The 27,411-nt window shown below is 40.4% G+C and overlaps 1 protein-coding gene across 4 annotated transcripts in view; it reads left to right on the forward strand.

Moving 5' to 3' along the window:
• LOC105195559 (protein outspread) overlaps window positions 1–27,411 on the forward strand; it is a 210,612-nt gene that overhangs the window by 111,907 nt on the left and 71,294 nt on the right. For all 4 annotated transcript variants that reach the window (XM_039448304.1, XM_011161014.3, XM_011161011.3 and 1 more), the window contains exon 3: window positions 2,436–2,501. In XM_039448304.1, coding sequence (XP_039304238.1) covers window positions 2,436–2,501 — 66 coding nt within the window. The remainder of the gene's footprint in view (window positions 1–2,435; window positions 2,502–27,411) is intronic.

Below are 27,411 nucleotides of genomic sequence, written 5' to 3' on the forward strand. Positions count from 1 at the left end.
CTTCTTCTTCTTCCTCTTCCTCCGTGAGAGATCTTCCCACGCACGTGCCGGAGTCCACGTACGGCTGGTCCATAGGGCCCCCTGGTGAATAATTACCAGATGAAGATACCGTCGCCTCGCGTAGGCTGATATCTGCTCTTCCTCGGCCGCTTCGTCCAGTGATTTTGCAACGGTACCTATGCGCCTATTCGCGCATGGCGACGACTATACGGACGTTTTGTCCGTTCGCAGACAACACGACGCTTTTGTCCAGGATTCGGACTTGGCTGCGTCATGCCGTAGCGTGTCGAAATCGATCCCCAGTGCTATACGTAAACCAGGATTCGTGTATACAAATCAAGTGACACGTTTTCAATACATTCGCTATTACGTTCTACATGTATCAATGACAGCAATGTTTCCGTTACAGTCGCGCCTTTCAAGGTTTCTTCTATGAAATCTTGTCGTTCACGTATGAATGACGCTATTTAGAAATTCAAGTTTAAGAAATTCAAGCATATATAAGTATAATACGCGTTGTGTGGTAGAAAGAAATTGTAAAAGAAACAGAAATCGTTTCCAGATAAAAATTTTTACCGAATCAATGTTTCGTTTTACAAGAAAAAAAACTATTATAATTTTATAGCGTTTGTCCGTTCGTTCGTCTGCAAGATTTCTTAAAAACTTTTTCAACTTTATTTTTGCCAATAGACACCCAAGAACTTCAGCTTCACCGAAGTATTAAATCTAATCAGTTAACTGTAAAGAAATTAAAAGTCAATGTCAATAAAATTTTTTAATTTTAATTTCTTAAATTTCTTTCGAAATTTTTCTAACTACAACAGTTTTTCGCTGTACCACTTATCCCTTTCAAAAAAAACTTATTGTACCTTTTTCAAGGAAAAATAGACAAACTGAAACAATTTAAAGCACTTGGTTGAAAGTTTCGCGAAATAAATATTTTTAAAAACATCTTTTTTTTGAAAATAAAATTCACTTTTGACGAGAGAAAAAAATCTAAAGAAATATTTATTAATTATTTGATTAGCGTTTCTCTCTCTTCTCTCTCCCCTTTGTAATTCAACTTTACACATTTCTCGCGAGCTGAGATTTTATCTACTCTGCTCGTCGTATATTTTTCTGCTTATGGGAAATTTGATTGTGAAACAGCATTTCACGTTTTCTGTGTCAATGCGTTCGCCTGCGGGACATTCGTGCCCATCACTATAGTAGACAAGGAGGTTAATCGATATGGCCGGTATCGCATAACTGTGCATGCGGTCGGACGTAAACTTTACACGTTGTGTGCATTTGCATACAATCGTATAGCGTGTAAAGTTCTCGCTCTATAAACGTCGCGATTCTTTCGAAGTGCGCCCATCAAATTCGCGGCTACGTCGCCACGTACGTAACGAATCCCGAAGAGTATTTCCGTCGGGGTAATGCGCGGTGAAAGTGGCTGCTTTTATTAACCGCAGGATATTTGCATGGAAACAATGCGCGAGAGATACGTCGTGCGCGTATCTCTCTATTTCATTCGCGCTCTACGAGAACGAGGAAATTTTTCAAGGAGAAATTTGTATAGATGAAGTTTTCGAGATAAGCTCGCGAAGCGACGTGTAAGTTTGAACGCGAAAGTGCGAAAGAGCATCCAAAAGCCGCGTTCGAAGAGGCGCAATACGTTTTTCGCGAGACGTGGCGCGGGCGTCTCGCTCGCAGCTCGCAGCAATGAAAGAGAAATCGTGATGATCCACCGCTGCCGGCTGCTGCGCTCGTTGGCCGCGCTTCTTCTTTCTTTTTCCTCTCCGCCGACTTTGTTTCTAATTAACGGCTGCCGCGTGCTAATTGTCCAGCTGACGTAGCGGGAGGCCTTAGAGATTCTTTAAGGTGAATCGAACAGGTTCAACCTTGAGTCGTGCGAAATTGTTTTCTCCCGGCGTAGGATACGCCTTTCCGCGTAAATTGCCAAGCGCTCCGTGGAAAGTTCTAACCGCCGTTTTTCCCACTGTTGTTGCAATTTTTTTTTTTTTTTTTTTTTGTAAAATAATTGCGACAATTGTGACGATTATTCAAATAACAATTAGAGAGATTTCACAGTATATTGCAAATAATTCCTAATTGTAATTTGTAATACTAATTAGCACTATTAACACAGATAACAATTATTAATTATTATCAGTGTTCACTAGCGATATATAATTGTACGAATCTTTCGTTTTTTTTTTAAATATAGCGATAAAAGTTATTAAAGATTCATAAATGTCATATTTAATCTCGCAAAATTTAAATATTAACATTTTAATTTTATAACATTTATTTTTTATTATAATTATAAGCGTATGATAATAATATTAAAAGTGTGAGATGTGTATTAATTTAAACATTCTCTCGACATTTGTATTTAAATAGCGAACTTTATAAATATCCCTTCTAACAGTCAGATTTCTGTGTTACAGAGATGGCAGAGGAGGTGGTTCGTTCTCTACGACGACGGGGAGCTGACGTATTCTGTGGACGAACACGTGAGTGTAGCTTGTAATTTGATATTCGAGGCAAATTTATCGTGTCGAATCCTTTTATCTGATTATTTATTTTTTCGCTGTGCGTAAAAAAAAAGCTGCTTTACCATCTCGAAATCCATTTATCGTACTGATATGGATTCATATCTCTTTTTGTATTATTTTTGATGATACAAATTTACAATAGAAGAACTTTTTTGAACTTATTAAATTTTTATAAGGTCCGTTATCTTACTCAATAATTTCAGCGAAATATCTTTAATTAAAATTAGTTAGGCGTGCAATTATAATAATTACAGGAAAAGAATTAGTATACATCTGCATAGCGATTAATTAATCACATTTTATAAATTAAATCGAAAGGCCACGATATTATCGTCGATATAGACGTATTGTTGGAGACGGAGAAGAGAGAGAGAGAGAGAGAGAGAGAGTGAGAGAGAAAGAGAGGATTGAGTGGCGGCATTATATCACGGATAACGGGGCGGAAATAGCGCGAAAATATGGCAGACGCACGAGTTGGAGTATCGCGAACTGTCAGAATCCGCGCGTTATGTCAGGCAGTGAATCAAGATCTGAGAGGTGGCTTTCTCGGGAGGCTGCGTGCGCGCGGCAGAGAGTTGTACCGGGAGGTCGTAGTCGATTGTGTACTCGACGATGGCCTGCCGTGCACGCATCAGCCGGTCACTACCTACCGACATCGGCAACGTCTCTCGGCGCGGCGGGCGCAGCGGCGTCTCGTACAACATACGGAACATTCGTTGCTATAAATGACCCCGACACCGGTACATCTCGAGTTTCCGCTTCCTGGTGTCGATGCGGACGCGGAAATTCTTTCAACCCGTCAAAATTGATTTACGCACGAACGGGCGCCAGAATAGAATTCATTACTGTCCCTCGGGAACGTCGTTTGCTTCGATGGCAACGTCTCGAAAGCAGATTGACATGTCTGTGATCCCTCGATCGGGAATATGTTTTTCCCGTCCTCTTGACGATCGATACTCCCGCGTATTGTATATATAAAACCGTCGTAGTTTATCTCCAATTTTCTTTGAGAACTTTTTCATTAGAAGGTTTTGTTTATACGAATGTAAGGGAGATTACAATGTAAGGGAGAGTTGCCAAATGCGTATCACTCAAGTTATTTTTTATTATATTTGATGCTATTTTGGATACAAATCAAAGTTTATTATTATTACAAGTCAAACCTTTCAATAATAACAAATTAATTTGTTACAAGCTTTTCTGTAAGATGCTGTAAGAGATGTAGGTTTAGAAAACCAGTTGCCTAAAGTGTACTTGTGATCTCTTAAACCGTATCATCTTTGAAAATATTGAATTTATTATTTAAAACAATAAAAAATATAAGGAACCATTAATTAATATTAATTTTATTAATAATTATCGGAAAAGTCAAATATTCAATAATTAATACAATCCATAATGAAAAGAACACTGAAATAAATCTGGCTTGAATTTATTTTTGCAATTGATATATTTTTTTTATTTATAACAATTACTAGTTTTATTATTATCAATCTTACATTAATATCATTTCTTTATAGTGGTGGTACGAATTAAGAAACTTGATAGAGTTCATAAAAATATCGATTTAATTTTTATAATAATTGTAAATTAAGATATTTATACAATAAATGTAAAAAAATTTATAAGCCTTTTTTTTACGTAAAAATAACAATTATGTAATTTAAAATAAAATTGCGTTATTATCAGTTACATAAATTGATGAAGAATTTACATCAGATGTATCTGATTTTCTGAAATGTTGACGGCGTGTGTAAAACAAAATAAAACTTTTTAAATTTTTGTCACATTACTTATTTTTTATTTACTTTTTATTTTATTATTTCTAAATGTTTCTTAAATGAAGTAAATATGCTAAATATTGAATAGATACGCTTGAGGAAATTGGTATGTATTCAGCAACTTTCTCCTATGATGACGTATTAAATTTAGTATTAATTTCTTTTCCTTTAAATAATTAGCGACGGAAAGAGAACGCGTTAGTCACGGCAGCTTCGTTCCTTTTTTTTTCAAAGTTTCAATTGATTTTGCGTTTATGGATCAGCCGGTACAGCGTCTTGAGAAGCAGTTTCCACTTTTGATTAATGTGTAAACTTATCTCGTTCTTGCTCGCCGCCGTAAAATAGAAAAAAAGCGACAGGGGGGCGGGAGGGAGGGGGAGGGGTTATATATTGGATCCGCGCGCATAAATTGAACGGAATTGCCGTCAGCCTTGAAGTGTCCTTTACCCTTTATTTAAATCACTCCCGTGAAAGAGCGATTGTGGAGATGGCGCACTAAGGTCTTTGTAGACGCTCATCCACTCCTCTCCGCGGCCGGCGTGCCCGCCCGGCCATCCTCGAACCCAGATTAATGATCCGGTCTGGAGGCTTAAGAGGGCCATTCGTTTCGAGAATAATCTCGGCCAAAAAATGCGAAAAGATAATAACCGGTATACGCGCGGTGGACGCGACCGTGTGTCTACCCTCGGCGCGGCGCGGCGTGTGACTGCACACCGATCGCAGAACAGAAGTCGTTCTGGTCGTCCTTGGCGCGGGAATGAGAAATTAGGCTAACGGGTCGAAATAAGTCAGTCGAAAGCAGCCCCGCGAGACACGCCGTATTTCCGTCGAATCGAGTCATAATCTCGCGACGGAGCTTCGCCACGCTCCGTCTCGTCTCGTTACACGCTCGCGGCCGGGAGACGCGGGCGTATGTACGTCCCATCCGTGTTCTCTCCCGAGGATGCGATTCACGTACGGGCGCGCGTGAGTCCATCACACGCTCGTGGAAGACTTACTTCGGCCGCGAACCCGACGCCCGTAAATTAGATTCCCGGAACTTTGTAAGGAACAGTCGGAATGCTCGGGCAAACGAGTATCGCGAGGCAAGTTGCAGCTCCTCTTGCCGCTTATCCGAGCTCCGTTCCGAGTGCAACGGCAATCAAAGCTGGAATTATTTTAACATTCGTTGTGAATATTAGCTGCATCTCGACATAGAGTACATTAATTATGTTAATAATTGCAGCAAATGATCACAGTGAATAATTTAGAAATTTATTGATGGAGATAATTGGACATAAAGATCGTCACATAAACATGAGATGGAAATTAACAGGGCGAGAAAAAGTTGCTAAGGAATTGGTTCTTCTATTCATTGAACGTCAGGAAAAAAAAATAAGAAACGTCTAATGAAGACTTTGACATTTACACGTGACTGCAGAATTTGTCAAGTACACATAATTCAGATAGATTTACTTTTGATTATGTTTGATTTAATAATTTTTTATATCTATTTAGTAATCGACCAATATTTGTTTACACTGAGAGAAAAATGATTAAATTTTAATAAACATTTGTCGAATACTTGCAATGAAATATTTAAATGTAAAGAAATATTTATTTTGTACAATCATTAATTTAATTGACTATAATTTTTTAAATTGATTATCGTAAGTAAATACTTTTCATTAGAATAAATGTTTGAATAAATATTTATTAAAATCTAGGAATTTTTTCTCTCAGTCTGGTGCTCATTTTATAATTTTTAATTTTGTTATTCCACTACGAGTCAGATCGATCACAAATTATAAATTTAAAAATTCTTTTTATTAATTTATATATAGATTACTTAATCCTTAAGCAAGCTCATTATACAATTGTACATATGGGGTGTACATTTGCATGTATCGAGAAATTACATTTCTAAATTCGACGAGGAGCGTGAGGATTACTTTTCCAATGCACCCCACGCACGGTGCTTCCTTCGCCGATGATTTTCAAGCGATCATCGGCGACCTTGCGGCGATTAAGAGATTGCGGCTAACATTCCGTGAATAATCGACGGCGTGGCGACTCCGCCGTTGCATTTAGCAACGATACATCATCATCGGCCGACTATCGGCCGAAATTATGGCCGCCATTAATTTGCGACTCACGACTTCGTATCGCGCGCGTAGGGGTAGAGCCCTACGGAGGAACGTAGCCGCGAACGAGCCGACGATGGTCTTTTTCTCCCGATCTGTAATTTGTTCTGTCATGAATCGTCGGCGGCGGCGGCGGCGGCGGCGGTGCCCGGCGCGGTCGTGGGAGATCCCGCGGAAGACCGATTGCTTTCGAAACAAAGCCTGCTCTTACCTGTCTTCGGTGTACGGCCGACGAATGGGGCGCGCGAGTAAAACAGGCATTACGCCTCCATCCTGCGCGCTCCGCGGAATTGAATCCGGGGAGAGCCAACCGCGCTGCACCGCGTCGCGGGGTTAAAAATAATAGATGCTGCAGTCTTCCCTTGCCCCCTCCTTCGGCAGAATAACCGGCGGTAATTGCCCTCAGGATAAGACCCCGTCGGCGGCAAATCAACGGGCCACGTAAATGAAGGAGTCGTATTCTTACTGTGAGACTCTTGCTCGGAGTTATCCCGACGCGATCACGCGTATCTCTCGCAGAAATTCCCGCAGAAATCGAAGCGCGCGCCCGCGACGACGACGACGACGACGACGAGAGCACCTTTTTCGAGATCTCTAACTTTCGCGGTCGTCGAAATTAAAAAAAAAACAAGAAAAAAAAACAGATTTTATCTCTCACGACGCGCTGCGCACGCATGCACGCGGGCGCGGCGTGCGTGACTTTTGAAACGAGCCGTTTATCCCCGCGAAATCGCCTCGGTAACGAGTAGCATTCCCGGGATGCTCTCTCGCGAGTCGCCCGCCGCCGCTCTTATTTCGCCGGCTGGCTGGCCGGCCGGCCGTGTGGCTAATTCGTTTAATTACACCGGCGTAAATCAGCCACTCTCTCGGCCGTAATCGGCCGCAGCCATCGCGGATTCTCGAATTATTCGCGAGCCGGGCCGCATTCGCGTTCTCTCCTACAGTACGAAAGTGAAATAGACTTTCGCAGGGCAGAAGGAAAGAGTTATTAATGGCGTATCTCGGGATCGGGATCGAAAGATCCAATTTTCTGATCCCGTCCTTGGAAGTCCTTCGACCGCGCGCGAAATAATTGAAACGATTTATTCCACGATTCGCGTAAAGCCCGAGGTTCTAATCTCGGGTCGATCTGTGTTCCGCGCTGATTTCCCCCTCGTCGCTCCCCCCGTCATTCATTGAATTTGCATAATTGCTTTCTGATGATACCGGTAATCGTCGCCGTATATCGCAGATGGAAGGGCCGCGGAAACGCTTCCCCGAGGTGGAACGGCCGGGCCGCCTCGATCAATTATCGATTATTACGGTTCGCGAGAGAGGATTCCTCCCGCGGAACGTCACGCGGGGAATTGCTATCGCGACCGTGTATTTGTCATTACGCTCGTCCGTCGCTCAACTCGCCATCGCGCCGCGCCATTCATCACGGTCATTTGAATTTGTAAACGCGCGCGCCAGCAGTTTCTATCGCTGATACTAAGCACGATTTCACGGCCTTCGACACGATCGTATGGCGCGTTCGCTATTCATCGTCATCGCCGTGCCTGTTTGCCGCTTAATGACATCGCACGTGTTCCCGCGTGCCGCGACTTCGAGCCAATTAAAGTGCGCGTATCGCGAGCAGGTGCGAGACACGTGTAAAAGAAAATTTATTCTTTCTCAAATATTATTCTTCTCGGTGTGACTATTTTATGCGCCGTGTAAAAATTGGGTTTATCGCTTGAAACGATCCAGCGCGAGAAATTGAAGTTCCAGGTAGCCGCTGTGCAACGTGTAATAACTTGGAGGAAAGTCGCCAAATGCGTACCACTTGAGCTAATTTTTATTTGGCGCTGTTTTGGGTGCAAATCAAAGTTTGAAATTGTAGTTCGATGTTTCAACCATCCAATCCACCGTTATACGTACAACTTTTCAGTAACAACAAATTAGTTCGTTATAAGCTTTTCTGTAGCACGCTGCGAAAAGTGTGACTTAGAAACTTGATCGTCTAAAGCATACCTGTCTCTTAAATCGTATGCTTTGTTCAATTGACGAAGCACCGCTTTCCTTTCATCAAGACGAAATTGTCAACTTGTATAATCATTAAAGGCCTATTGTAACGAATATTATTTATCCAACTACAGTGAAGATGGCCTAGAAACTAGGGTCGACGTCTATCATTTGAATTAATAAAATTATATGTACACGCGGCTGTCTTGTGTTGTCATTAGCATTTTTAATTCTTTGATTTAAATCGTATCGTCTTTGCAAAAATCAAATTCATGAATTAAAAGTACAAGAAAAGATTAACTAATATTTATTTTATTAATAATTTATCGAAAAGAAAACGATCCAATATTCAATAATTAATAAATAGTCATAATGAAAAGATATGAATGTCGAAATAAAACTGGCTTGAATTAATTTTTGCAATTGACATATTTTTTCTATAGCAATAACTTATATTATTATTATCTATCAATCATGCATTAGTATTATTTCTTTATAATAAAAGTGATGGTACGAATTAGAAAACTTGATAAAGTTTATAAAAATATTGATTTAATTTTTACAAAAAATGTAAAATATTCTACAATAAGCCTTTTTTTATATAAACATAGTAATTCAAATTAAAATCGTATAATTACTATATCAGCTATATAAGTTGACAAAAAATTTCTATCAAGTGTACCTGATGAAAAAAAATAAAATAAAAATGTAAAATGTCGAATAGGTACGCTTTAGGAGACTGGTATGTATTCGGTAACTTTTCCCTAACAAGAATCTCATTGCCAGTCGTTAATTAACCGCACAAAACCACTAACGAAACCTTTACTGAATGTCCCTCCATTAAGGTATACCACGGTAAATATGGGCACTATGAGTTATTTACTTTTAGAGCAACTATGCTCAATTGTATTCTTAAGTATCGCGACGCGAGGCGCGGCATATCGCCGACCTACTAATGATCGCGATGACGATGATCGACGATGACCGAGGCGATGATGAAGCGGGTGACCCTCTTTCTGCCGGCGATGTATATTCCGAGCTAAACGCAAGTTAATCGGCTGACCCCAATTAAACGATAGCCATCGAGTAGGCCGGGCGAGACAACAGCTGCGTTACCGATAAATGTTAATGAACCGTGGTATCGTAATAATAGCGTCGTTATTAGCGAGCGAGCCCTCATTAATTAAGGAAACCTTTGTTCCTCCACCCACGGCTCCGCGATTTTTGCGCGTCAACCGTTTCCGTTTAGAGGAGCCTCTCCATTGTCTATGTTCACAATTCCAATGACTAATTTCTTCAAAGGATGCAAGGATCATTAGCAGTCGGTAATGAAAATCTGCATATTTTCAGGCTCGCGTTTGCAAAATATTTATATTAAACGTAGTTGACTGATATTTACCTTACGTTTAATATTCATTGTCATACTATAGTAGAAAAGACAGACTGCCGATTAAAATTTCTCTCTTTAGTAATAAATGTTACTTGAAGCATTTATTGAGCAAATTTGAAATATTTGAAATATTCATACATACTCTTCATCCTCTAATCGAAGGATCCTGTCCTTTAAGCGAAACATTACTTACAGAGCAACAGTCTTCTTTTTCACAGATGTGAAAATGCGTTCGCGTTACTTTTGACATCAAAGCGCTATGCTTTATTATTCACCATAGTTGTAAATTTTTATTGAGAGATTTATATATATACCGTATAGATATAGAAAAAATTTAGTATCCAATCAACAATTCATTGTTTTATATATAAGCTGCAAGAATATAAAATCTTTGTAGAAAAATTTATAATCTTAAACAGATACAATTTGCCTAAGAAGACAATTTTTCTCGTCATGTGAGCAAATTATGTCTGTTTAAGATTATAAATTCTTCCAAGAAGATTTCCCATTCTTGCTTATATATGAAACAATGAATTGTTGATTTGATATCAATTTTTTTTCTGCGTATATATATATATATGAAATACTGCAGGAAAAGCTGGGAAGGAAATACCTTTCAGCCAATTTATTAACTCGCCAAATCATGTCATCTTACTTGGCCGGAATACAATCTCATTAATTCGTATTAATCGAGAAGATCCGGGGTTGGAAATTGAAGCCCGCACGTATGCCAAGTGCACCATGAGCGATCACACATGCACGACGTTTTAACGAAACAAATTGCGGTACGAGGGGATCCGTCTCGCTGCGACTACATCATCGCTGCGCGAGAGAGCTCTCCGGCAATCACGATCCGGCATCATCGGTCAGATCCGTTTGTTCATCTCGCGCTACGTCAAACGCACACAAACGCACACAAACGCACACGTACACGCACGCAGTCTGATTATCCTTTCCGTCCTTTTGTTCCTTTTGCCCGAAGCTGCCGCCGCGTCGCTGTTGCTGCCGCTGCCGCGCTGTCGGCCCTGCCTACACTCGATATTAATACCGATACGCGTGTACGGATTTGCATGCTCGCGGGCTTTGCTCTCCGCGAGCGTGCACACATCGCCGCGCGGCTGGGTGCATTTGGATGCACGTACACCTACACGCGTTTATGTGCATATGCGCGCACGTTTAATCCGCGGCTCGTGTACGTCTTACGTAATGCTCGTCCGGTGTCAACTGTGTCTCGCGATAACGATGAAGGGGACGAGGAAGTCGTCGATGGGGGCAATGTATGTACATTGAGGAAGGAGGAAGACGCGAGGCAGAGAGGGAAGAGAGAGAAAGAGAAACGCTGATCCTGAGTCTCGTACGGCGACGTTTTATCTCACGAGGAAGTCCTCGTTTAGGTCTCGCGGAGGAGATGTATGCGTGCACGTCGCGTTTAGGCTTTAAGGATATGTACACGGTCCCGCGTATCGTAGATTATGACCGTCACGCGATCCCGACGTTTCGCCGCGACTTTGCCCCGCGCGCACGGAAAATCTCCCGAACGCGTTTGCACGCCACCCTCCGACGTTATCCCTTTAGCTACACTTATGCTTGTTGGAAATGTCTCGTAAATTTCCAAGTGGAGACCGAAATAATATTGTCAAAGCTTCCATAAAATATCTTATTTTTGCACGACATCATTTTCATTGATATTTCATGTATGTTTAAAATTTTATTATTTTTCCCATATTTTGCCATTAGTAGTAAAATTTTGTATTTTGTAGCAGCAGAAATGTCGAAATAATTTTTTAATTAAAATGTTTTTACAGATTCGTTTATTATTATTTATTTATTTTCTTTTATATATTTTGAATAGAAATATCTGACTATCATCTTGATGGTAAAACAATCATTCAGCGTTTTATTGTTAATGTAAATTTACGACGGGTTCAGGTGCATCTCTCCACAATGTGGGGAAGCTGCGCCCGAGATAAATGATGCCGTCAAAGATGAATGCGGGATTTCTATGGCTGAAATATACTTTGTGTATACAGTCTGTCGTTTACCGTGCGACACGTATAAATTTTTAAGGCGCGGGATTGCCTTCGCAAGTGAGTTCCAGGTACCGTTCGGCGTATGCTAATTTTGCATTATGTTCCTTGATAACAAAGTTATTTCCGCGTCCGCGCGATTTTATTTACAAAATTTAAATCTAACCCTTTTTGCAAATGAAATATACGTATTTTTAAAATAGCGTAGAAAAACGTATTAGTTAAAAAAAATTAAAACCAATGTATTCTATTTAATAATATCATTGTTTCATATACATGTTATACTAAACAGTGATTGGAAATTATATTCTTGCTTATATGTAACTTAATCTTTGAAAAATTTGGAATCTTAAATTTCAACAAAATGTAATATTTTTATTTCAATATTACAATAGGTATTTAAAATGTACAATAGTGATTGTTTTGATAAAAATAGTATTAAAACAAATTCTAATTTGTGGAAGATACTGTTATTTCTTATCTGATATTTTTTCGTCTCAACTCACGAAAATTATTATTGAATAATAAGAATATACAATAATATAGTAAGTTGGGTATTAGATTGATATATGAATAACAGAAGAAATAAAAAATGTTATTTTTTAATAGAAAACTGATGTCTTAATGCTTAATAATATTTTCTTATCAATTATTAAATATACTTTTCAATTCTATAGTATGATTGTCGGATTTAAAACGCAATTGTAAATTAAAACTAGAAATATCTCTAATTAATTTGATGAAATCTGATAATAATGCTACAAGCATTTTAAAAAACTGTCCAAATTTTTTGACAAAAATTAGAATATAATTTTTTTTATGAAACTGTACAATATTCTTCGTATGTCTGTAGTAAGTATGTCTGTTTAAGGTTGCATAATCTCATTTTAATATTTAACATTTCGAAAATAAAGATACAAAACAAAAATGTTTTTTTCTTCTTGCATCAACTGCACTAAATTGTTCACACTTTTAGAAACTTCTAGGATAAACAAAAGTAAGCTTTATGCAATTAATATAAACAGTTTTGAAAATGAGGTTATATCTGAAGCTACTTTTTACGCGCTGTACAGTTATCGCGATTAGTTTTGATTGAAACGTGGCTGAACGCGAGGTATTTTGAATTTAATTTGTAACGACGAATACTTAAGACATTGTATTCTTTATTAATGACGATATTAATCAAAATCAGCTGGAAACTACGCAGGCATACAACGCGCGGTATCAATCTCCTTGAATTAATGGCTTCGGTAGCCGACTGACGGGTGCTCCAAAAACAGTGAACGCTCGTATATACTTGCAACGAGCAACGGTCTCGCGCGGCGCTTAGCGGCGTGGCAGTTCCTACACGTAAAAAATCGACGGAAGAAAGAAACGAAACGGAGACACGTGAAAAAGGATGAGGCGCCTCTCGTAGATCTTAATGGCGTTTCTCGGCGTGTCAGCGACGTAAATCAATCACGCGGAAAGAAGGAAGAGTCGGGGTCTCGGTAATAATGCTACGTACGAAGGAGATACCGCGCAGCTTGAGGAGGAGCTTCGCTTTTCAAACGTCGGTAATACGCGGCAAACGGCAAATCTACATTTTATTGCTTATCCGCGCCATTTCTTCGTCATTTCTCCAAAGGTTATTTTTTTACCGGCAATTTTATTATAATAGTTTCTCGCAATCTACTCGGCGCGCAATCAACTGCGATTCCAAATGTTTTCGTTTCAAGATTCACCGGGGAATAATAGATTCGCCGGCTGTTTAAGGACTCACCGCCTCGCTGCGAATCGCCGGTACGGTATGCGTTTTCCATCTTGCGCCGCGTGCTAGAAGTCAGAATGCAAACGTATAATACAGTATCGCGAGGTAATACTTGCTTAATTAGCTCAAGGGAATGCTTAGGGCTTAGCCTGGATGGTCCTTGCGAGGATATTTACTCGGGGATGGCGCAGGGTTCGTTCACATCCCGCGGGAGAGCAGCGGGAATGAGGAAGTGTTCGATGATCCTTCTCGACCGATCGATCCGATAAATCCCGTCGCGCGAATTTTAATTTCGCCCTTCTCTCATCGTAATCTCGCGAGCTGATTGTTTAATTAACGAGAGCCAATAGTATTAATTTTGATCGTCGACTCGATAGTCGACCATTGTCAAGTCTCAGTCGTTTGCAGGAGACTGTACACGCGTTTGAATTTATCTCGATGTCTTCTTGCGCGTTGAGAAGGCGCAAATAAAAATGTTAAAGAGAATAGATATAAATTACTAGAAATAATTTTCTCAATGTTTCGAGAAGTGTCTTATACATCTTTAAGTGTAACGCTGATGATGACGATGATGATGATGATATTGTCATTTATTGAGCGCTCTAGGATCAAATCCTCTCAAGCGCTGACGATGGGTAGAAGAGATGTTCGGATTCTGCGGCGACTTTCGCAATTTTTCGGACCAGATCCGTTTTCTACAGTCCGAAAGCGATCGAGGAAGAGCGTGCGTCACGCTCGCGCGCACTTGATCGGCCGTGCTTGACGATATCAGGAGACTAACGATCCTGTCTCGGTGTGTTTACACCTGGCACCTGGCGCGGTACGCTCGCGCAATCTAATTCCCAGATCGCCATTCTGTTTGCCCTTCTAAGGCGCGTCCGCGCAACGGTGCTCGTCCCTTATAGCTATCTTCATCGCGCGGGCAAAGCCGAATCCATGAAAATGCGTCGGAATCTGAAGATCGAGCACGTGGTCGCTGGAGCTGACCTTGTTGAGCCTCTCTCTGTCGTTCCCGATCTTTCCGCACCGCTCGGCGGCAGGCCGCGGTAGAGGCGTGGCGCGCTCTCGGAATCGTCATCGTGTTACACGATCGGGGTTATAAAAATTCTAACGGTTGATAATGGTCGCGCCCGGCGTACGGAATTCCTTTTCTGAATTTCACAGATCTCGCTAGGAACGATGCTAGCCGGATATCGGGATTGCCGTGCTGCTCTATCGCTGCACGTATTGGTCCGCGTACAAGTGACGCAACATTGCGTTTGTGATATCAAGCGCGCATTTCGTTTCTTTGAAATACTATTCTCTAAATCGGAATCTGTATATTATTCATAGAAAGATGGGGAATAGTCTGATTTCAGAGGTGTACTTATAACTATATCAATCAGTAATATATACATGTACTCTCTAAATCTAAATCAGTGGAATCTTACTGATTTGCAGCGATGTACTTATAACTGTGGTCATCAGTGACTATTCACTATTTTTCAGTGATTCTGATTAAGAAGGTGATACTCTCATTGTTCGAATCAGTGTATTGTCACTGATAAACAGTGCATCACTGAATGAAATGGTCATAAGTATATCACTGAAAACAGACTGTTCACTGTCTTTCAGTGAATAATACACTGATTCCAATTTAAAGAGCACTGTCTTTTGGTGACAATTGATTCCAGTCAGGAGAGTACTTCTTTCTTAATCGGAATCGCTGAAAAACGGTGAACACTGATTATTACGGTTAGCCAGTTAAGTATAGCACGGCAAATCAGTGGGGTTTCACTGATCCAGATTTAGAAAGTACTGGACAAACTTCAGAAGCTAATTCTCTGCATGGAAACGAAGGATAAGATTCATCATAATACATGTTCGCAAATATGCATGTAGTTTCTGAAATATAGCTTGGTAGTGTGAACTGACATGAATTCTTGTCCAGTAGTCATTTTTAAATTCTGTGCCGGACAAAGTTGGAAAATTCCATTTAAGAGTCATATTAACAATTCTGAAGATACAATTGAGAGTTTACTTATGGAATATCGCAGAAATTAGAATTTAAAAAAAGGATAGATAATATAAAACAATACGTATAATATGCGTGATACAATATATACGAAAGGTTTGCAAGCGAGGTGTTCGCGTGTAATCCACGAGTACGTGGACATGGTCTTTCAGGTCTACCCGTATTCCTCTACCGTTACAACATATAAATCTTCGTGGACGCATTACGGGATTAGGGTTTAGTCAATTCGCACGAATATCCGACAACGACGACGAATCGTCACGAACTACACCTCGACCCTCGCGGGCAAGCGATGGTGGCCATGTCGCCGTAGCCATCGTCGTCGTCGTCGTCGTCGTCGTCGTCGTCGTTGTCGTCGTTCGTCCGCTATCCGATACGAGTGCCGACTTTTATAAACTCGGTAGAGATAACAGTGGCTAGTACCGCTATTACGCAGATATGGGCGCCACTGTTACCACCACTATCAACCGTTCAACCTGTTCCCTTTGATCGGATTCACGTAAGATTTACAGAGCTCTACGGCTCTAAATTACATCGAACGTCAGACGATTGCATTTTACACAGGATTAGCCAAATTTTATTTTATTTTATTTTTTTTATAAAGTCTATGCTAGTGGTAAATATTAACATTTTCCGAAAAAAATTGTCAAAAACTGATCTCTTAATTTAAAATAATAAAATAAATAGAAGGGAGCAACGGGAAAGTGTTATCAAATGTTTCCAATTTAAGTTTCATTCAAAATAAAATCCATAATAGATTAGAAATTGACATAGTAAACAAATTAGTTTTTAGATTTTTTTGTTACGTTATGTTGAATAATAAATGTGAAACAGATCTAAATTGGTAAAAATTTTTAATTCTGTTACTATATATTATGTTTCTCATCTATTAAACTAAAAATTATTATAAAACAAATAATGTTTATATCTCCAAAGTTTTTGTCAAAAAAAAAAATGTGTTTTACATATTAATTTGAATTGAAAAAAGACTTGATTATTACATGGATTCGTTATTAGTTCGTCACTATTGATTTCATTTTTTTTTTTTTTTTAAATAGTGAAGAGTATATTAAAGTGATTTATACGATTTACTAAAAAAAAAAAATCTTTTTGCAAGTTATATAAATATACTTTTTAATCTTATATATTAGTTATTTTTATAGGCTTTGCCAGTTTATCCCGTTGGATAAAATCCGGGACAATAAAAACGGGAATTTATTATGGTTTCTTCCACCCTCTAGATTTTCGGCTACTATGAAGGCTTGTAGTCATGCCATTTTAGTCTCATCCCTTAAAATATATGGAACACTCCCAGATTTCCCTCCCTTTTTTATCTACAAATATATTAGGCTTGATCTTCATGACTATTTTTTATAGGATTATATTTTTTTCTGAAGCAAAAAGTGGCGAACTAAATTTAAGTCGCAAAACATTTATAGATTATAAAAAAATATAAATTATAAATTACAAGAAAATAGTTCTAAGCGGAAGATTTTATTCTCGAGCCACTTTCAAATGAGTCCTTTGAGAGTTAGATTCCAGTCATCGCGACTATAAATTACGTCAGGCAACTAGACTTTATTATGTTAATCATTCTCTATTGTATCACATACATTTTTTTTTTTAACATCACGAGATTGGCGGACCGAGTCGTCGTCAATCTGTCAAGCTTTATGAAATGGGGCACTCGTTTCTTGCTGCTTGTACTCGTCTCCGCCCATCTGTCTATCGCCGCTATGCTTAACGGTTAGCCGGAACACGGAAGCTAAGATTTTACGGTTCGATGGAACGTAATCTGGAACGAAGCGTGCCATGCGATCGCGGTTGTAATCAAACCTAGAATCCGCGGCGCGTTCGTTCGGGGTTGCACACAGTCGCGGTGTCAGTCGCAGTTAGGCGCGAACAGTTAGCAGATGTGTAGTCTCGACGTAACATAAGTAAGGGACGTAAGTAGGTTGATAGAGATGTTTAGTGCGCATTCCGCGAGAACAGTTCTGCGATGGCCATTGACGTTAGACGCGCGAACGGACGCGTGAGAAACACGACGGATCCGCGTCATGTTTTTCTTTCTTTTTTTTTGTCTCCGACGCGATAAGAGAGCGGGAATTATTAAGACTCGCGCGTAAAATGCAAAATAGGAGCGGTTCGAAATTACAGCCTCGTAAAAGATATTCCGAAAGTATACATTCGCGATATTAACCGTCTCTGCTCGACGACGATCCTCTCTACCCCGTGCTAATTAATCCTTTTCGGGACAACGCGAGAAGGATCTATAAAACTCTACGAAACTCCGTGAAAAAAAAAGAAACTGCGTTAATGAATAATATTCTTTTATAGTCTTTTTTTTAAAGATACAGTTAATGCGCGCGGTTTCCTAATAAAATATAGCCTGCGTCCGACGTTGTTTTTAGACATTCCGCAGATAATAGGAGAAACTCGTCAGGAACGTGAATTAAAACTCGATCTATTATCGCTTTTATTTCCTCGGCACAATAGCCGACCCCGAATTTTTTCACCTAATGCGCGCTTTTCGTGAGAAAGAAAAAGAGAGAGAGACACCGTTCGGTTTCTCTCACTTCGATGAGCGTAGAAAAACTACTTATCGAGGCCAGTGCCGTGGGCCAAGCTATCGTCTGGACCAATCCGGCGACGGTGGTGCGGGGCTGAAACTCATTTCGGAAATTCCTGAGGGAGAGAAGTATGTAATTATCTAGGAATAATGGACACCCTAAGCGGTCCGGGTAAACTTTCCTCCGCACGCTTCTCGGTTCGAACCGAGAGTTTCAACCGAAACGCCGCGCCGGAGGATTTATCGTCCGTGTCGATAGTGGCGACGTATAAATTATCATTTCTTTTCCGGCGCTGGTTGCTGCTGGTTGCTCGTAACTCGATTCTGGGACGCACGAAAATCCGCGCGATCGATGGAGCACGATTTCCTTTCGCGCTTTCAAAAGCGCATCCTCGCACACGTGTTGCTAATCCGAGTTTGATTTTATTTTAATTTCGCATTTATTAATTAAGCCGTATGAGATGGAAGGCGTTAGTTGAAGACACAATGGAAAGAGTCGGGGATAAATTATAGGTTGGAGAACATAGCGCGAGATTTCGCCGGCGATACCGCGTTATTAATTGTCCGGTTAATTTCTCATTGATAGTGAACCTGCTATTATGGCACGATTTTTCATAGACGCCGAAGACACGCTTTTGCTTTGCGTGAAATATATAAGCACTTGGTTCAGACGGTACAGTAGATACGCGAGGTTGTTTCGCGACTTTACATCATAATCGGTAACTGATTCGAAGTTGAATCAACAATCCTGAAATGAAATTGCAAACTTTGCGCCGAGAGCGCACACATTTTTAAGAACCGTCGCAGCGATGGACGAAATAGAGAAATAAAGAAAACAATTGCACGAGCAAAGATATCGAGCCATGAAATTGAACGAAAGAAATTTTGTATGCGTTTCTGCGTAAAAAAAGATTGATACACTACACCTGAAAAAGTGGTCTAGTTAATAATAATCAAACCTAGTTACTAAACCTTGGTGAAATAGTTTCAATTAAATATTCAGTTAATGTACTGAAATGTTCAATAAGCACCTGATTATTATTATATTTGATTAATATTAACACAATTACTAAATATTTGAATACATTAATTAAACATTTAGTTGAAGTTATTTCACCGAAGCTTGATTATTATTACCCAACTCTTTTCTTTTTCGGTGTAATGTAACCTTGTCATTCGTCATGCGTTTTTAAAGCGTCAGATTTGTGGGGATCAGATTTTCAAGTTATAAACGACAATGCTCACCGTGCGAAATTTCTCGCCTCGCGAAGACAGGCGCGGGGCCCCCACGGCCCTTAAACGGGTCGGACGTAAACAGCGCCTCTCTGGAACTCCGATCTTGGACCCACGATTAGACGATTTATCGCTAGCGGAGGAGGTGAGCGCGCGCGCACGAGAGAGAGATTGCCGAGGAATGAATTATGATTACTTCTTTTTCGGATGGCCCCGGCGGGGCTTCGTTAAGTGGAATCTAACGAAACGAATAGAACGTAAGATTATTACGTCGGTACCGTTCGCCTCCTTTTTTTCCCTTCTTCTCCACTTTTTCCTCCTTCCGCGGGGTATCATCGACGCATGCATATGTACGTATGCTGATTAGATCGTCGGGATCTCGCTCAATCATCTCATCGATGGATATGAGGTAGCAAAAAGTATTAAAACGTAAAGACGGTGCGCCATAAATCCTCCTATCTCTCCATTATCTCCGCTCCCGTCTCCCGTCCGTTTGTTGATTCGACTCGGCGCAATTTCGCGATCGTCTTCGAAATAGGCCTACGGATGTGAGCGCCCATCACGAAAAATTCGAGCGAGACACCTTTTTCGGAATTTCTCGCCGGCGCGGCGGAGAGATTGATCGATCGTTCTTTCCTACTAGCTTCTCCTTTTGCCGTAGACATCCTGTTGTCGTATTGCTCCCGCTTGTTTGCGGCGCGCGACGTCAGGACGATGCGCGAAATAGACACTAGATTGAGACTATCTGATCCGATCCTCTCGGGTGGGACGAGGTGTTAGCCGGCCGCAATTATCAGTAATGATAGCTCCGTCGGGGCCCGTTCGCAACGTTCCAGCAACGACAGTTATTCGCCGGCCATATCGATGGCCAGTCGCGCATGAACGAATGTACATACGTGACCCTACAGTATCATTGAATAGCTGGAGGATTCTGGAATTCCGTTACGTCTATTCTCTCTCTCTCTCTCTCTCTCTCTCTCTCTCTGCGTAGCTATCGGATGTAGCGACGGCAGCTCAGAATCCCAAACTTAACCGAAACTGTCGAGACTCTATTTTCCAAATATCGTTTTTATTATAGTCTTTTTTATAGTATTTTTTTTATAGTCTCTATAGTAATTTGATTTTCTTGAAATTGTGGAAAAATGCACTATTTTCCATTTTTTAACTAGAAATGAATTTACATTCAACGGTGTTCTTTTTAAAAAAAAAATTTCAAAGATATGTAAGAATCTTGTAAAATATACTTTGCTTCTGTTATTTATACGAGGTATTTAGGATAGAGATAAAGTGTATTAATTTATATTATATTTGAATTTGAGTATCTCTCGTCTCTTCTACGCTTTTAAAAACAAAATTCTGCGAGGATAAGATAACAGTTTTATATTTTTAATTCCTCTCGCGATTCATCTTCTATTTGATGGTCCGGCTTTTCTCTCGATTTTGTTTGGCTGCCGTTTCTTTCTGCCTCTCCTTTTGGCTTCGTCTCTGGACCAGATGCTGCACGAAATTGTTTCGTGCTGGTGAGAGGTCCCATCTTGGTGCCCAAACGAGTTTTAAATTGCCCCGCCGAAGGTATTTGAATGCGAAAACACGCAACGACGCAAAATGGACCGCCTAAACGCACCTGTTCGCCCAGTTCCCCGATTCTAAGTCTTCCTCTTCGTCCTTGAAGCCTGATACATTGTATCAGATCGTTATCGCTGCGCCATTAGTCTCTCGGAACCATTTACGACGAAGAGATCAAAACTGCCTGCATCTTGTGAACCAAAAAAAAAAAAAAGATTAAAAGCTAAATGTAGTACTTTTTATAAGAATAATCTGTCGTCGCAGTGAGAGACCAGCATCCAATATTAATAATACATTTACGTATCTACCTCAATCAACATAAAAGTGAAATACTTTGAACATAAAAAGTTAGATATTAAATAAAATTGAGTAAATCAATTTAAAAAAAAAATAATAATTTTTCGTCCAGTGACGTTTAATCTTGTACACATAAAATTCTATTTGATTTAAGTCACTAGCGTAATAACGGTAACAGGACAGTATCGTTAGACGATTTAGATATTTTCAGAAATAACTATGTAGATTGTTTGGAAGACGATCGGTGCTAAAATCGTATGGTTTTCTCGTCGCGAATAAGGAAGAAGCTTATAAGGAATTCCACGGGATTCCACGAGGTCGTCTAGAAATTCATACTTTCCACGGGGCGAGAGTTAGGTCAGAAATTATGCGACAGGTGGCCGAGTGCAACGTTACGCGCCGTCTTAATCTGAGTTATGATTTTGCGTAAACCTCGAACTCGAAAATACCCGTCGGATGCTTCATCGACGAATTTTTACGACGGACGGTGTTCCACCTTGCCCTCCCGGCCTGTAAACAGTGTCCAAAATTGGAGTTTGAAAATGCAGCGTTGATACTTTGTATTCGTGATATTCATCAATTTCTTCGCGTGTGTCTAAATGTGTGGACATACTTCGAGAAAGTACGAGGAACATTTTTATAATGTGTGTCAAACTGTTCAACGTCAATTAAAGCGTTTACGCTAGAAGTTTATACCAAGAAGCAGAATACGAACGATTAAAGTATTTCTATGTTTGATCTGTTAATTTTTTTTACTGCTGATTAATGTGATTCTAAATATTCATCCCCACGTCTTTCTCAATTCGATGAAATTTTATTTATATTTATTTATAATTCTTTAGCATCGAGTATTACGTTCTTAAATTAATCACACGGGAAAAATAGCGCCCTTTAATTAACTACATTTTTAAATTACCTCTAGTTATTAGTAATATGGTGTAGAATGTAAAAATAGAAGCACTTATCGTATGTTAGTTTCACATAAATTGACGTGATAAATGTCGATCTGTATTAAACTGCTGTGCGATTAAAGCTCTCTTAATAGACCTATGGTTAATAGACTTATGCAAGAAGTGTTAAGAAGAAACGCATTAAGTGCGCATCTGATGATGAAGAAGTCCAGCATCCATTTCACATCCTACCGTGATTCTGGTCTCGCGTATCATGTGGAAATAGTCCTCCTATGATCCGACCAATCGGACTGAGCGTGCCGCCGCCTGAAAAAAGGATTCAATTTACCGGCTGTCCGGGTTGACGAGGATAAGCCGAGCGGAGGAGAAGATCCCCTTGATCCCCGCGCAGGTCTAAAGACGCGCGCTCGTATAGATTCGCTACTCCACGACGACTCCAGATCATCCTAGATAAGGGAGAGAGGAACACACTCCTCGGGATAATGTTAGGCCTTTCGTCCGCGGAAGCGGGGGATATATTCAAGCCGCTTTGTGTATGTCAGACACGGGCTGTCGGGCGTAGCGTCGCGAAACGGCCGATGTTCCCGACGAGTGCTTCGTGTTTCGTTGTTGGTAATTCATGTTCCGTCACGAAGAATCGGACAGAGATGGCCCCGCTGCGGTTTGTCTATCTTATTTATTTATTCTGTGGGGGGTTGATCCAAATCGCCTGTTGAAACTCGTGGACATGTATGAATTCACGTCACGTCCGATATGTTCACGGTGACGCGGGATCACGAGAAATTACGCTTATTCTGCGCGGAAACAAATTATTTCAGAATGCCACTTATAATTGCGTTTCTCGTTATTATGCGATAATTGCAATACTGAGATATTAATAATATATTTTGGTAGACTATTATAAATAATTTTATCAAGTTGTTGACTAATTATCAGATTGTATATATAATTGACCATAGTCGTGCAAAAGGCATTTAACAAACAAAATTAGCATTTTGGATTATTGTAATCAGTTGGTAGTCAGTACATTTTCCTACAAAAAAGATTCAAGTCTAAAATGATTAAAAAACAGTTTTTGCATACATTTTTAAATCACATCAAATATTATTTGCATTTTTCTCGAAACGGATTTTATGTGGGTTCGACGTTTCTCGCATAACTACGGCCAATTAGATCATTGGATTTATTTTTTATATATTTCTTAAAACTATTTAGAGAAAAATTGAATATATATATATATAGCTACTAGGGGTAGCTGGTGGTAATTCAGTTCCCGCGTTCAGACACGCCGAATTGTCGTGTTAATCTGCAATCGAGTAGCTCAATGGGGCAATCAAAGGTACAAATTGCATATCGGTAGGCACAGAAAGAGAGAAAGAGCTGCCTTCGAAGAAGACTTAGTTTTTGTGCATCGGCCTTACGGTCGATTTTTCATCGGGATAAAGCACTCGAAGAGAACCACCGCTTATCCTCGAGTCTTTTGATCCTCGCTATCCACCACTAATGTGCCCAAAGGATAGCAGGCAGAGGGGGAAAGATTCTTGGTTTCGCGAGGTACCGCGCCAAATTAGCAGTCCCTTTGTGCTGCCATTCGCTCGCTGTCAGCCGATGAATTCAGTTTGCCTTGACCGTCGCGCACACAGAGGTAGACGGGCACACGTGCACGCGTACATGCAGGGCTCTTTCCGAGGCGTGTATTTCAATCGGGGGATCCGTTCGTCGTTCTTCCCGGAAGGCGTCCTCGGGTTGATGTTGAACGAGCAGCCGGGAAGGGACGGAAAAATGAAGAGCAAGCTGAGGAGCAAAGTAATTCGGGCCAATGTTCGCGACGTCAAACCCCCGACGGCACTCTGCCCGGCGCGGCTGAGCATATAGCTGCCTCGACCTTTCTCGCGGATTGTTATTAACCTTTAACGGTCCGATTTTGTGCCGTCCGATTTTGCGGCGCGGAGGTCGGCGCGGCGCTTGTGCTTGAAATTAATCGCGGTTTGTCACGTAGCGGTAAAAACTGTAGCGACATCGCTCCATCCGTCGCTGGATTCACTCGAGGCGAGGACTTGATTGAGGCGACGGCGGCGCGCCGCGAGATTTCTTTTTTATTCGTGCATCCATAAATTCAGCCGACGTTGTAATTTTTATGGACTTTTTCTCCATTTAGGCGAACAGTTTTACGAGATAAATGGAAATAATTGGAAATAAATTTGTCGGAATTGGAAATTGGCTTTCTATTAATGAATATAAAGGACTAGAAAGCGCGGAGATTAATTAAAGGATTTTTAATCTCGAGAGCAGAGAGAGAGAGAGAGAAGTTTAAATCGCTCGATTTTTCGTGTCACTTCTCTCTATACGCCCGAGTTAACTCGAGGCTGCGAGAGGCGCATTGAAACATCAGGGAAACGTTGTAGGACTGAAAAATCCTAACTATTCCACAAATCTTCGCCGGTGATGGATAGCAGCGGCTCACGGAGGTTCTTCGCGACAAGATGTTTACTAAGACCCGTACATTCCGGAATATCGGAATGCACGATCTTCTCTCCCGCGCGTAATGACGCAGTCAAATGGGGGGGGACCCGATCCGCACGACCGACCGAGATCATCCATATTTGCGGCCTTTTGTACGGTACCCGATTGATCGCTCGATCACGCGTCCGATGCCGCGATTTATGGCCACCTATTCATCACCCCTAGAGATCCGGCAGGGATCTTAAAGGTTGTATAGAAGCTTCTAGCTTTAATACATCAGGCGGGAGCGCTTTATCGCCCGGACCTCACAATTTAAATGTCTGAGATTTAGTTGGTCCCGAAAACTCTCTCCGGTGGTTTATTTTCTTTCCCCTCGATTTGATTTCAAATCACGAGGTCCGCTGCATTAACACTCGACTTGCTCTCATGATTAAATCAACTATCAACTTTTTCCTGATATCTTCCAATTAACTTTTTGAGAAAATAAATTGTTGGACCTTTTGAAAAGGAATCTTGTAAATTTAAGCCCCCTAAAATCCAATAATTTGTTTCTCTAAAAAGTTGATTAAATTACGCGAGCGAGAGAGAAAGAGAGAAAGAGAGAGAGAGAGAGAGAGAGAGAGGGACAGGCGCTAATTTAACAGATTTAATTTTTACATCGCTTAGTACGTAATCAACTATTCTAATAAACCGGCCTAAGGGCCAGTAAATGAAGGGTATAAGGACGAGAAGACGCTTCGGATAAGTTGCATTGGCCGTGACTTCACGTGAAGGAACAAGCCTGTCTGTATGTTAATATCGGCTTTAATCATGCTATCGTGAACGTAAATTACTGTTCGTCCCAGATTTATTCCGAGTAGCAGAGTCGCGGTCGTTCAGTTTATGTCGCCCTTCGAGATTCCTCATAATTTGTGCATGGCAGGAGCCCGGACTAGACGTCGTTCGATTAATCGTCGGGCCGCGTCGAGAATTCTGGGGAACGTTAGAAGAGCGAGCGTATATCCCCGCGTTCTTTCGCGTTTATGACTACTGTCGGCTGTTAAAATTAACTGCCGCGGCCGATTGACCGTAATTATCGGCTCTCTAATCGAAATTGACTCTATGCTCAAATTATCGTTCACGCACGACAACATTATTCAGCGAGCAAGTCCTCTCTCTCTCTCTTTCTCTCTCCCTCCTCTCTTTCCCGCCGATAAATACAACTTCGGCCGATCGTATCTATCGACAGAGAACGAGGATCGTTTAGCATTTACGTTATGCGATTATCGAAGGAGAGGGTCTTAATGAATTCTCACTGTTTCTTCGATTATAACGGCGATGCTCGTTCGTTGAGTTATCGTTATTGTCGTGGCTCGAAAACATTCGCGTACTTAAAATGATAGCTCGGTTCTTTTTTTCCTCGATGACGACTTTTTATTGTCGCGCGAGAGACACGTCGGCGAGACTTTTCGTGATAAGCGTTTCGTAAAGTGCACATGTTTTGTGGATTTAATTAGTAATACCGAGCACCTTTACAACTTCTTGCGATTATTACACAGAGAGAGAAAGAGAGGAGAGAACTGATAACGCACCGAGGCCCGGTAATTGCCGACATTGAGAATACCTCTGTAGCACTTATTCCTCATGCACGCGAACGGGACCGTTATCGGATTAGCAGCCCGGTTACGCCATTTTCCCACATCCTCCATTTATACGAGATATAAATTCTCTATTCATGCACATCCTCTCTCTGTTTATACGACGTCAAGTGTTAAGTGCGCAGCCAGCTCCGAAGTATGCAGAGTCGGCTGGCGATTATGTAATTGCGTAATTGTGTAACGGTCGAGAAGCCTCAAGAAAATTCTTCGTCATCGCGCGAATTTTAATTACGTTTTGTAACACGTAACTAGTTGCACTCTTCGGCATGTAGTATTGAAATGTGAAGGCTATAAACAGATTTTTAATCACGAAAAGGTGACAGATAGATTTTTATATTAATTACGTCTGCTGTCGCGACGATGCAAAATTGTCCCCGTTTCGTTGTAATAATCAAATTTTAATGACAGTAGTAATTTTTCCTGTGTGCAGATTATGTAACGAGTTTTGTACACCATGTGCGATGCATAATATCGTTAGGTGCGATGTTAGTTCGTTGAGCAAACCTCGTGCCAGTCAGGTGGACAATTGACACCAGCGGTTTTTCTTCTCGTTATATCTAATTAGATTAGAAGTCCACTGTATCTTGCTTCGTACTGCTCAGCACGACTGGTGTTAATTGTGTTAACGCAGATCTCTCGATCTTAATAGTCACATGTGCATCTTTCAATCTGTTCTATAGTTATGTGTCAGATATTGAAGACTTCGTTATGATTTAGACTTTTGCAACATCCAGAAAAAAGTTATGCTTGAATTGACGAAATCGTTTCTTTAAGTTGAAGCAAAAATACCTTTAAAGAAAATTAAAATTTATTTGATTTCAATAAACGTCAATAGCCTTTTTTTTAAAAATAAATTATTTAGTCAAATTATTCGTTTAATTTAAACAATTGAGTTTAATTTAGTTTTTGTTATTAAAATTTTGATAGTTTAAAATAATACTAAATAACATTTTTTTACGTTAAAATAGAATTAGATTTTAATTATTACATTATAACACCTTGCGATCTATAAAATAAAAAAAAAACAGTTTGAAAAATATTCTTTAAAGAACAAAAAATTCTCAATTATATGAGCGAATTTTCATCCACAGAATAGCATTAACGTCAGAAAAATGAGTAGCACT

This window comes from Solenopsis invicta, chromosome 4, assembly GCF_016802725.1.
Source record: "Solenopsis invicta isolate M01_SB chromosome 4, UNIL_Sinv_3.0, whole genome shotgun sequence".
NCBI lineage: Eukaryota > Metazoa > Arthropoda > Insecta > Hymenoptera > Formicidae > Solenopsis > Solenopsis invicta.